Here is a 12,950-nt window from a genome sequence, read left to right as displayed (position 1 = left end):
CAGGGGTGATCTGATGGCCACCTATAAGTTTATCAGGGGTGACCACCAGTATCTGGGGGAACATTTGTCCACCAGAGTGCCGCAAGGGATGACAAGGTTGAACGGTCATAAACTACTGTGAGACTGTTTCAGGCTGCACATAAGGAAGAATTTCTTTGCTGCCCAAGCCCCCAAGGTCTGGAACAGCCTGCCATTGGAGGTGGTTCAAACACCTACATTGAACACCTTCAAGAGCAAATTGGATGATCATCTTGCTGGGATTCTATGACCCCAGCTGACTTCCTGGCCTTTGGGCAGGGGACTGGACTCGGTGATCTTCCGAGGTCCCTTCCAGCCCTAATGTCTATGAAATCTATGATACTGCCAGGGGAGACCCTGAGTATAGCAAAAGTGAGAACATGGCTGTGGGTGCAAGGGTGAGGGGGTCTGGGGTTCAGGTTGTATTCTTGTTGATCCTTCTGGTCAAGGGAAAGGGCCCAGGACAGTGCAGGTGGTGTCACCAGCATCACTTTGGGTTCTTCGAGCATGAGATGTTGTTTTAAGAAGGATTGCTGGGAAGAAATGGGATCAGCCTGAGAAAGAGACAGAAGAGAGACTTCACAGATAGGCTCACTAACCTAGTGAGGAGGGCTTTAAACTAGGTTTGCCAGGGAGGAATTATGGGCTGGATGAATGGACTCTATGGTGGATAGAAAACTGGCTGGAGCATTGGGCTCCAAGAGTAGTAATCAATGGTTTGATGTCTAGTTGGCATTCAGTATCAAGCGGAGTGCATAAGGAGTTAAACCTGGGGCCAGTTTTGTTCAATGTCTTCATCAGCGATCTGGAGGGGGTCATAGAGTGTACTCTCAGCAAGTTTGCAGATGACACTAAGCTATGGGAAGTAGTAGATATGCTTGAGGGTAGGGCTAGGATTCAGAGTGATCTAGACAAATTGGAGGATTGGGCCAAAAGAAATGTCGTGCAGTTCAACAAGGATAAGTGCAAAGTCCTGCACTTAGGATGGAACAATCCCATGCACCAGTACAGGCTGGGGGCTGAGTGGCTGGGCAGCAGCTCTCCCGAAAAGGACCTGGGGGTTACAGAGGACAGTAAGCTGAATATGAACCAACAGTGTGCCCTTGTTGCCAAGAAGGTTAATGGCATCATGGGCTGCATTGGTAGGTGTGTTGCCAGTAGGTCAAGGGAAGTGATTATTCCCCTCCATTCAGCACTGGTGGGGCCACATCTGAATATCCAAAAAGAGGCTTATGGATACTGGTACTATGTTCAGTTTTGGGCCCCCACTACAGAAAGGATGTGAAAAAATTGGAGAGTCCAGTGGAGGGTGACAAAAATGGTGAGGTGGCTGGGGCACATGACTTACGAGGACACGCTGAGGGAGCTGGGCTTATTTAGTCTGGAGAATAGAAGACGGGAGATTTCATAGTAGCCTTCAGCTACCTGAAGGGGGTTCAAAAGAGGATGGAGCTAGACTGTTCGCATTGGTGGCAGATGACAGAAGAAGAAGCAATGGTCTCAAGTTGCAGCAAGGGAAGTTTAGGTTGGATATTAGGAAGAATTTTCTCACTAGGAGGGTAGTATGACACTGGAACAGGTTACCCAGAAAGGTGGTGAAAGCTCCATCCTTGGAGGTTTTCATGACCCAGCTAGACAAAGCTTTGGCTGAGATGATTGAGTTGCGTATAGTCCTGCTTTGAGCAGGGGGTTGGACAAGGTGCTCTCCTGAGGTCCCTTCTAACCCTAATTTTCTATGATTCTGTGATTCTGTAACAGTCTTCTAAGCAAAGTGGTGGGCTTAAGGAACCTGAATCTGAATAAGTTCGGTAGAAGGGATGTTGCAATGAAATCAGTCTCATCTTGGGGTGACCCCAGAGCTCCAGAGTCTCTCCCCACTGCCTTGCTATGTATCCTCAGGGTTTTGACTGCTTTTTGCTTCTGGGAGACTTCTCTCCCCTTAGCAAACCTGAGTTTAACCAGAACTCTGACCAAACTTTATAGCTGAGTGGAGGAGGGCCCCTTGAACTTTCAGGAGGTCCTTGGGATTGCAGATGAGAATCCATCCCCCCCCATAAAAAAAAAAAAAAAAAAAGAATGCCTCTTGTTGCCCGCTGGTCTGAAATCTCTTTGCACACTAGAAAAGCTATAAAGTCATAAGTTGAGACAGGTTTATTAGGTAAGGGAAAAAAAATCAAATGTTTGTTTGGTTTGATTAGACAGACATACAAGAATAAAAATACCTCCTTGCTAACTTCTAACCTGAAGATGTTTCCTGTGTTTCCAGCAGCAAGCAGTCTTGCTAGCTTCTTGGATGACTCTTCTGCCTCGTTGACTGGTTTCCCCTTTTCCCCTGGACACCTGGTAACTTCTTCTCTCCCCAAAATTTTTTTTTAAAATCCCATGATCATCTTCTCCATCTAAACTCTCATTCCTTATTTCAATTCCTGGGAAACGTTTATATTGGTAGATGATTTTATTCCGATGTCTGGCATCCACCTGATAATTGCACCAATTGTATTCTTTGGCATGCACCAGGCCATTGTTTGATACATATTCTGTTTCATGTAAACATTCCCAGAATTTTTCTCCCTCGGTCTCTGATAGGTATGCTAACTAGGGTTTCCTTTGTATGCAGTTAACCATTGCCTAGTGAGAAGTGCTCTTATCACCTAGCTGGAAATACACCAACTGATAATTTCTTCAGTAAATCAGAGTGAAGAGTGAATTACAACAGTATATTTATATCAAACCTCACACTACATAAAAATATATAAATAAAAAAATAAACATAGTTTATTATTCCATCCAAATATGACAGTAGTTAATCAAGTGGGGGGGATATCTGTGTATGTGAGTCATGAGAAAAGAACCACTGTAGATTGAAGTATGCCGTGATGGGATATCATGATGGGATTGGGAATTCTGGTACAAGACCACTCAGTCTGTGTGGTATGGACTCATATAATTTTGGTTTTCAGGTTATGGTATAAAGGTAAGTGTAATGTGGAAGATTTGTAATCCCATGACTCTGTATGTTGCTGGTCATCAATTGGGGCCAGGAAGAAATTCCAGTTGGGGCCAGGAAGATTTTTTTGTTTTTGAGGGACTGGGATATTGGCCACAGATGAGGTAATTTTTGACTGAGGTTCACTATGCCTCTGCTAGCTCAATAAACCCAAAAAATCCAGCCTGAAAGATCCTGCTTTTCCACTCAGGATCAAACCAAATGACAAATTTGGGGTCAAGTAGGAATTTTTCCTGTAAGCACAGGCTGTGAAGAACTTTATGGCCCAGGAGGCCCCTTTTAGTCCTATATCCCTATGCTTTTTACAGGATAAACCCCATAAGGACCATTGTATTGATTTGTCGGGTTATGAGACCTCTTAGACCTTGAAGGAAGGTTCATAGAGTGTTGGATGTTCCTCTGTTAGCCCTCTCCTTTAACCACTTGTCGGTAAGTGTGAGCCTATGAGAAGCTTGTAGTATGAAGCCTTCCAGTTCTCCAGAACAATCGTGCCCTGTAGGTCAGGGGACCCTAGTACCATCTAAGGCTGCTGAAGTTCAGAGCTGCAGTCTTCCTTAGAAATCCTTTTGGAGGGGTCTCACCTCACTGCCTCCTGGGTGTTTAGTGCCTGCCATGGTTGCTTCTCCCTGCTGAGAGTTTTCCTCATTGCAGAGTACCAGCCTTCCTTCTTTCATTTCTCCAGATGCTGGCTTTTAAATTCCATGGCCCCTCTTGGGTCAGATAACAGCTGTTCCTGTCTAATTCTAATGAATGGCTTATAGCTGTTACTCTAGCTGCCATAGCAGGGCTCTTGCTGCTCAAGCAGGGCTCTGCCTTATCAACCTGTGGCTGGGCCATTAGCCCTGCAATTGGCACTCGTAACCCATGAATGCCTGGCTGCCTGTTCCCTTGCAACCAGCCCATAATGGGTAGTGCTTCCTGAACCTGGGGATCTCCCTGCTGCTGCTTCTCACCTAAAGTAACAGGAGCCCCTGGTTCCCCATTACACTTGTATTCCTCAGAGTCAGGCCAATGTGGATGAGTCTTGATTCCTCAGTGGGACCTAAATCTGGTCCTTATATACTAAATAGAGTCACTGTTTGAGGCTATGGCAACATGAACCCTGATTCATCTATCAATGATCCATCTATCATCTACTAACAAAAATTCCTAGTAGCAGTTACCTTAGCAAGGAGAGCAGGCAAGATCCAAGCCTTCATAGCATATCCTCTTTACATCATGTTTTATCCTGACAAAACCTTGAAGACCTATCCAGAATTCTTGTGTTAAGTTGCACAATAATGACAGATCACTCTCCCAGTTTTTTTCCCAAAGACCCATTTCTCTTGGGCAAAAGCTTCTCTACTTTTTCTTAACATTATGAAGGCTCTAGTCCAGGGGTTGTCAACCAGGGCTATGTGCACCCCCAGGGTTACTTAGAAAGGTTGTAAGGGGTATGCATGGGTGGGCAGGGATGGAACGTGCCCTGGGGTGCAGCAGCAGCATCTCCCCTGGTGCATTCACCTCTTACCCAGGGGAAGGACATGCCAGGCACCGCAGGCCCCATGCAACATGCTGCGGCACCTCCCCACGCCTCACCCCAGCTCACTCTCCAGATTGGCCACTACCCCCACAGCAAAGTGGTAGGGTCTGAATGGTTGGGGGGTAGTTCCTGCCCCTGGCGGCGTGCAGTTGGCCAGATGTGAGGCCAGTCAGCAGCCCGCAGAGCCACAACTGGCCATGACAAAGTGCAGCATGCGGCCAAGCAAGTCGGCACCAGCAGCCACCACATGAGCCCCGCCCCATTCTCCCCCGCCCCCCGCAGCGCCGCCACTATGTGCACCCCATGCAGGGTCGGACCTATAGTGTTAATCCTTTTACAGCCACTGCCAAATTGGTAGCAGCTTTTAGCTTTTGACCAAAAGTTGCTTCTAATTCAGCAGTGGCAATGAAAAGGTTAATACTGATAATGCAGCATGTACTCTGCCTCTGTGTTCAGGACAGAGCTATGCCTCTCAAAAAATCTTTTTTTCTTTATTCATCTTTCCCCAAAACAAGGTGCACATCTGATTTCAGGGTGTGTGATATGTGAGAAAATAGTCATTGATTTCTTTGGGATTTGTGGCTCTTCTGGACAATCAGGTCATTTCTGATGAAGTTAAAAATAGATTTGGGGCCCTAATGTTAAGTTCATAAATTTGGAAACTTGCTACCGTAGGCAGGAGGGGTTTGGGTTTTTTTGGAATGTTATTTTAATCTAAAATAAGTTATTTTAAAATGAGCATCTCCCTAGTCTACTTGTAAGGGGCAAATCACTTCTCATGTATACATTGTATCTCCATTTATACTAATAGGGTTAACTACCATAGAGCTAAACCTAGCTCACTGTTTTTAGAGTATTTTTAATTGTGTTTGTTTGGAAGGCAGCATCTAATATTTTCAGGAAGTTGCAGAAACAATACATAAGTGTCATTTTGCCGGTAACTGTGCAAACTGAAATGTTTGCCTTGGTAGTATTTTTGAGATGCAGAATCAGTTTTTTGTTATGAAAGGTAATCTTTTGTACTTGCTTGCATGTAGATTGGTGATGTACATTGAAAGAGACAGCAGAAAGGCCACACCAGGAAAAGAGCAGCAAAGCGGCAATGAATACCTGTCAAAATGCCTGGATCTTCTCATCTATCACATTGTACAGGAGCTGCCAGAAATTCTAGGTAAATTGAACTGGCTAACTGTAAACCGATTTTTTTTTTTTAATCTTACTTTTTTTTCTTTACGCCCTTGTGGAACATTTAAATGTCTTTTTAAAGAACAAAAATGAAAGTGGAAAGATGCTATTTTCCAATCATTTACTGTTTATGACATTAGCTTCACAGAGTTTCTCAGGGCTTAGCTTAGAGCTAAGGCTGGGAGCACTCCTGGAAAGCACATTTTGCTTGCCCACTCAGTCTTACTCTGGGTATGCTAAAAGTCCTAGAAATATAGCAGTGTAGTCACATTACAGTGGATCTGGACGCAAGCTCTTATTGTCCCTCTTAGACTCTTGGTCTTGAGTGTGCTTATGGGCATGAAGTTAGGACACCGTATGGAAATAGTGCAGATAAACTGTTGGTTGTATGATGATATTTTGCATTTGAATATTGAGAGAATGCTTTGTTTTGTTTAAGATTTATATATCAAAAGCTGGAGTTAGGAGAGGGAAATGAGTAAAAAGGGGGCATGGAGACTGATGACACTGAGATTATAGATGGAGAGGAACCTAGGGAAGGAAGCAGGAACAACTGGCAGTCATTTGGTTGTAGTGAATACTGACACTGGATAGATTAGGAGGAGGAGGAACTGACAGGAAGAGGAGACTAGGGGTTAGAAATAATACTTGGGAAGCCACCTCTGACAAGAAGTTAGGGTGCACAGGGAAAATGGGACTGCCAGGTTCAATAAGCTAGAAGAAACAATGGGGTGGAGAAGGAAGTGGATGGATGAGACAGGGACAAGGATCTGTGGAGGTGTTTCTGGGTGAAATGAAATCACCAAGGAATGGGATGAGTGGCCTAGAACTAGAAGTTAGTAGATGGCTTGGGAAAGGGGAAGAGTAGAAGGGCCGCTTGTGTATGTAAACTGAGGCTAGAAGTAGGGAGAATGAGAAGACTGGGATTTGGGTAGCAAACTGTGAGGGAAAGATTTTCAAAATTGCTGGTTGGGGAAACAGTCTGGAAATTTGGACTGGGCAGGCAAGAGAATGGGACCAGGACAAGGAGACAGGTTTGGTGAAAAAGGGCTGAGATAGAATCAGTCTATAGCAGATTGGATAGAGGAGGTCAAAGTTTGGGGAGTTACAGGCAGAATATAAATTTAAGTGCAAGAAAAAGGCTTCAGGAAAGATGAGATGTGGGTTTGAATACTCTGGGAGAAGAGAGATTGATCTGTGAGTTGTCGACACAAAGGTGGCAGTTAAAACTGTCTTAGCAGACAGGATGTCCCAGGCTAGAAATAGATATTGCCAAATGAAGTAAATCAGCTGTGTCAGGATTTAACCTAGCACAGCTGATCTGCTTCATTTGGTGAAACACATCACCTATTGTTTTGCCCATTGATCTTGCAGGACTGTGGGCAACACATTCCTCTCTGATATGTCTCTATAAGCAGGGAAATCCCAGCTTTCCCACGCACACCCCAGAGACTGCATTGGAGCGAGTTGGAAACTCTGATGTGGTGCCAGAGTTGGGCCACCAATCAGCTGATTGGCCACAACCCTGGAACTACACTGGAGTGTCAACAGGTAGTCCCAAAAGGGGGAACCCAGCCAGGCGTTCCCAAGGCTTTTAAGGACCTGATCCTTCATACGCTGGGAATAGGAATTCACAGGGCTTACCGGATTGGACTCCTGAAGCCTCAAGACTACCTGCTTGTAGCGGCTGTGAAATGTGTGCAACTTTGAGCTGACTGCACACTCGCACCATAAACCTAACAGATTAAAGCAACACAAATTGATATGACCTATGTTGTGGCCACAAATTTTGGGCATTTGTGGCTTGATAGGGGTATGGGTGTCTGTTTGCTTGGCCTTTTTACTATCATAAAATATGTTATGGCAGTGCAAAGGGGATGTCTGCCTACTTCCACCCCCAGAGATATGGGTGCAAAGGAGAGAAGGGGCCAAGGATAGAGACTCTTGCAACCTTCAGGCAGGAGAGAAGAGTAAGACTCTGTATAAAGGTTTTTGGATCCAAGATGACAGTTGATTTATTTCTTGCTGTGTGTTAATCAGAGATGATCCCAGCAGGGTACGGAGCCCAGGGCAAAGCAGCCTGGCCTGGGTTCCCCTGCCTGCTCCGCACATGTATGCCAAGGAGTGAAAGCCCTGGCACACCATATGCGGCAGGATGTGTGGTGGCCGGAACCTCTGGGCAGAACAGGCAAAGAGCTATCCAACCTGCTGGGTGGGTGAGTGGCCTAACTTGCAGCCGTGGCCTCTCCACCTGGCTCTGCAGGGCCCCTCAAAGCAAGGGGCCCAGGGCGGTTGCCCCAGTTCCCCCCCCCCCCCCCACCGCTCCCGCAGGGATGGCTCTGGTGTTAATTATTGTTACAGGAATGAGAAAGAATGGGCAGCACTTGCAAAGATGTTAGGCCTAGAAGTCACTTTATTCTTTTAAAGTTTATTTACAAAGACCATGTGATGTTTGTTTTTTCCTCACACCAGATATCTTTTTTTCTCTTTACGTAACTAAATATATCAGATGCCCATTCAGGGTCAATTCCAGGATTGCATCCACAGTCTATAAAATGATTGAGGCATGAACTATTTTACCATATATACATGCAGTACCTCACACTGTGTGGTCCTCATCTCATTTGGGAGATAAAACATATCATTGTTACTATTTACCCAGAATATTGCATCGCGGTTTTTGCACACAATTTTCTGATTTTACTATTGTACAGTTTTAATGGGATGGCTTGGACAAGTAAAGCCAATTGCAGACATTTCCATTTAATTTTTTTCTTCATCTGTTTTGATTATTTCTGAGCTGTCCATTTCTATTGTTACGCATTTTCTTTTTATTTGTTTGGGATCAATGAAGAACCATGTCCTGGTCGAAGAGTGAATGCTATTGCCTCATGGGAAAATGGTGTCCAGACTTGGATACCTTACAAAATGGAACTAGTTAAAAGCAATGTAATTATTGATTAACAAATTAATGTTTGGTTGTTTTTTTTACAAGCATATATTTAAACTCTCTTCTAATCCCCTTCTGTTCCAGCAGATGTTGCTGTAAACCAAATTATATTTAAAAAAAGAGAAATCACTTTCTCTCTCACACATTAAAAAGTTCAGTTAAATCTGTAATAGAGCAGTCTTCAAAACTTGCCAAATACTTTAAATAACCTAACTTCTATACTTATAGAATTTTAAGTTCTCTTCTGTAATAACTATAAGAAATGCAAGTCATACTGAAATACTGAGGTAAGCATACCTATTAATCTAATGCAGAATTGGCAACAAGGTGATCACTGTATGCATCTTACCATACAGAAAACCAGACTACCAAATGAGGGTGATTCACCATCTGTCACTGCAAGTTGGGTGCGGGCAGATTATTCTACTTAACTATTCAAAATAAAAGTGTATGTTTATTAAAAAATAGGATTTTTTTCTTGTATCTTATATAAATGAAAAAAAATGAGATTTCATGGACAGTTAACTATCCATGACAGTCAAATCCATAAACATATCTGTCCTTTTCATTTGGTACCTAGTTCTTCTGTCTTTCTATTTGTTGAACATTGCAATCACTTGGAATATTTAACAGATAAAATACTGCTACTGCTAAGTATGAATTAATACCATGGCCTGTTTTACAGAGAAGATCTGATTATGAAGATTGTGTGGTGCCATTTGGCCTTAAAGTGTATGAAACATTAAATAAGTGTGGCGGAATGTGTCCTTTAATTGTTTAATGCACATATAATATGCTGCAAATCATCTTCAGTACAGGTGTTCTTGGGGAAAAGAAGTGTACATTCTAGACTGCATGACTTCATGAGATCCTTTCCAGCCGTACTTTCCTATGATCCTGTGAACATTCAAAGATAGAATACGGCCCTTTCAATCGTTATTTTCATTGCTTTGGTAGTTGCTTTTCTTTCTTTGCATATAAACAAAGACTTTCTCTGGCCTCTTTCTTCCACTTTAGATGAAGATATGATGGAGTCATGTTTGCTTGAGACAACAGTTAATGTAGAACAGGACCAGTCAGAATACAGTTCTTTTATATTCATCCATTTATTGGAGCAGATCCCCTGGCAGCTGCTACAGTGACAGCAGCAGCCCCGTACAGAAGGGCTGGGCCTTCCACCCAGGAGGGCGGGAGTGACAAGTGTGGGCTAGGCACAGTACAATTAGTTGGTGGGTGCCCACAGGCTGGATTAAATTTCCTGGCAGGCTGGATGTATTCTGCCTACCTGTGATGTATCGTATATGAAATTGAACACACCGTCTTGCAGGAGATTTGATTTAAGTTTCGGGAAAGTATTTGTGAGACAATTATCAAAAATGTTCTTCATTCAAAGATAAGTCATTGAAGGCTCTTTTGTAATGTTTCATGAAAAGCTGCTAACAAGGCTACTGAGAGTTTTGATCACTCAATTAGGTTTGGACTGCATAAGCTTCCCTGTGGTTCATTCTGATATGTCTGAGTTTGGGATGCTCAGAAGGGGTCAGAGAGATGGTTTGCAAATGTTTCTTGTGGAGAAGAAATAATAGCTTCTAAGAGATTGTAGGCTTCAGAATTTACCAACATAATTACAGAATTACAGATATTTTGCCTCAAAAAAAGATGCGTTTTCCCATTACTTGATTCATCTACCGCACTACTGCAGATTTTTGTAAATAAAGTTCTGCTTGGAATCAGTGGGTGCCTCTACAAAGATGCCTTACTGCGCATTAGATTAATGTGCAGTAAAGTGTTACCATCTACACATGTGCAGCAATTACTGTGCAGTAGATTAGTTTTATGCGCTGTTTTCTAGTACCTGTAGATACAGATACTAGAATTCAGCGCATTAAACTAATGCACCAAAGCGCACGTCAGCCTAGGTAGCAGGGAGCCACAGGAGGCGGAGAGAGTTGTCCTGGCTTGGTGGGATGCTGCCTCCCAGCCACATGGAGATTGGGACACTTTCTGATCTCCACGTGGCTTGGAGAGGTGTCCTCTTTGCTGGGCACCTGCCTCCCAGCTACGTGGAGATTTGGACCTGTCTTGATCTCCATGTGGCTGGGAGACCTGTCCCAGCTGCCAGTCTCCACATGGCTGGAAGGCAGCTGCCCAGCAGCCAGGACAGCTTCCCCCTCCCCGCAGAGATTGGCATCAGCCTCCATGAACCCTGCCAGCTTGGGACTGGCACTCGGGAGAGCCTGGAACTCCCTCTGGCTGCTGCAGGAGGGCAGAGCAGGGCAGGAGCAGCCCTGAACTGAACTGTTCCCACTGGGAGCAAATTTGCTTCCAATGGGTGTACGTTCAGATATGTGTGGGGCCTCATTTTAATGCACCTGAATCTTTTGCACAGAAAATTAAGGTGCATCAATTGCATGTGTAGATGTACACGATGGACTTTCTATTGACATAAAAAGAGAAGTAAAAGAGAAATCATCCCTTAGATTCTAGCTTGGCACTTATTTAGCGTCAAGAAAATGATCATATGTCACATTAGTGGGGAAAATGTGGAATTAGGGTACAGTGTATCTGGCAGTGATAAATTTTTTCAGCCAGGATAAGAGTTAGGTGCCTTAACACTCTTAAGAGTTACCTCCTAGAGAAAAACAGAATCTCTTCCCTTCCAAGTCCTCACAATTTAGTGCAAGTTACTGGTGAGCATAAGAAACTAATCTTTACTCTTGTAAAAAATGGTAGAACTGCATACGTGCTCAAAGATAGGCAAATACTTGTGTGTTCTGAAGGATTGGGAGCAGACTGCTGAGAACTTGGCAGGCGTAAGTCCTCTAGAAGTTCAAACAAGGAAAAAAATCAGTATGAGTTTCAGTTAAGGAAAATCCTCAAAATCCTTATACAGATTGCAACTGAAACTGGAAGAAAAATATTTCTGAATAATAAAACCTTTCTTTAGTAAACCAGTGAAGTTCCGGAAAACATACTGTATTTAAAATAAACTTCAGTACTTTTGTTGCAGGAGACATTCTCAGTGCCTTAGCTAATGTATCTGGACGTAAACATCCATCAACAATTCAGGCCAAACAGCTCAAGGTGTGTCTTCCCATGATGCCTGTTGTCCTCCATCTTGTAACATCCCAGGTAATTATTTTTTCAAATTTTTAACAAAGGACATTACACTCGTACGAGCTTCTGAAATGCAGTTTGCATTGACTACCCTTTTTTAACTGCTTTATTTGAAGTTAAGATATGGCTGTATAGCAGAATAAACACTAAGCCTGGTGCTTGTAGTGATGTGACAATTTTGTTGATTAAAAAAATAAATATTCTGCTTATTTTTTATATCCCTTGTAAAATGTAGGATGTTTAATATTTTTTGGATTGTTTAACTTTTTGCCAAACTCTGTTCAAATAGGTTTTCCGTCCCCAAATTATAACAGAAGAGTTTCTTTTCAACTATGGGAGCTTGCTTGTAAGTAAAGAGTTTCATTATATTAACTTTCTATTTATCAGGAAAGTGCACACAGAGAAATCATGGGGATTAGTCTTATACAACATATACCTCACTGTTAAAGGGAGGTTTTATTTTATTTTGGATGTGCCTTTTTGCCTTTGATTTTATTACATTTTCTGCTACTATCTCATTTTTTCTTTCCATAATGTATTTGCTCAAAAGGCAAAAACATATAAAGTGGCTTTTCTACAGAATATTTTTCATGTCTCTTAGGATCAAATTTCATAAGACATTCAAATACTGGAAAAAATGAATCCAGAAGTTATGTATATTTTCTGTGTCACGGAGCGGCGTCCTAGGAGCGGCCGTGATCTCTCCTAGCACCCCGTACCGTGCCAAGTTGGTGTCAATGCACCCTCGTTCTCGCCCGCCACGTCTTTGATGTTATTAGTATTATGGGAGGCTGCCTTTTCGCCCCCTGATGTATCCAAGTCTGTGCCCCGTCTGATGTGACTCCGCGCACTAAAGCCTTAGGGGCTACGCGTGGCTCCTATCACCCCTGATACCACACCCCAAGCCTCGCAGATGTACCGGACGTTGTCTAGTCAACTTCTGTCTGTGCCCTCGTGGGCACCCCTGGCTCTTCATGTAATTGCCCGCGCCCTCATGGGCTCCCTGGGGTTCTCACCCTGGCCCAGGCCCTCACGGGCTCTCTGGCCTCTTTCTCAATGGCCTGTGCCCCCACGGATGTTCCCTGGCCTCTCCTTCCTCGCAGTTGCCCGCGCTCCCCGCGGATGCTCTCTGGCCTCTCTCACGGCCATCT

The 12,950-nt window shown here is 43.6% G+C and overlaps 1 protein-coding gene across 2 annotated transcripts in view; it reads left to right on the top strand.

Moving 5' to 3' along the window:
• ULK4 (unc-51 like kinase 4) overlaps positions 1-12,950 on the top strand; it is a 556,180-nt gene that overhangs the window by 222,199 nt on the left and 321,031 nt on the right. For both annotated transcript variants that reach the window (XM_019508899.1, XM_019508898.1), the window contains exons 23-25: positions 5,585-5,718; positions 11,693-11,814; positions 12,089-12,145. In XM_019508899.1, coding sequence (XP_019364444.1) covers positions 5,585-5,718; positions 11,693-11,814; positions 12,089-12,145 — 313 coding nt within the window. The remainder of the gene's footprint in view (positions 1-5,584; positions 5,719-11,692; positions 11,815-12,088; positions 12,146-12,950) is intronic.

Source organism: Gavialis gangeticus, unplaced genomic scaffold (assembly GCF_001723915.1).
Source record: "Gavialis gangeticus isolate Ggan-Ray unplaced genomic scaffold, GavGan_comp1, whole genome shotgun sequence".
NCBI classification, from domain to species: domain Eukaryota; kingdom Metazoa; phylum Chordata; order Crocodylia; family Gavialidae; genus Gavialis; species Gavialis gangeticus.
This window is presented reverse-complemented; position numbering and strand designations above follow the sequence as displayed.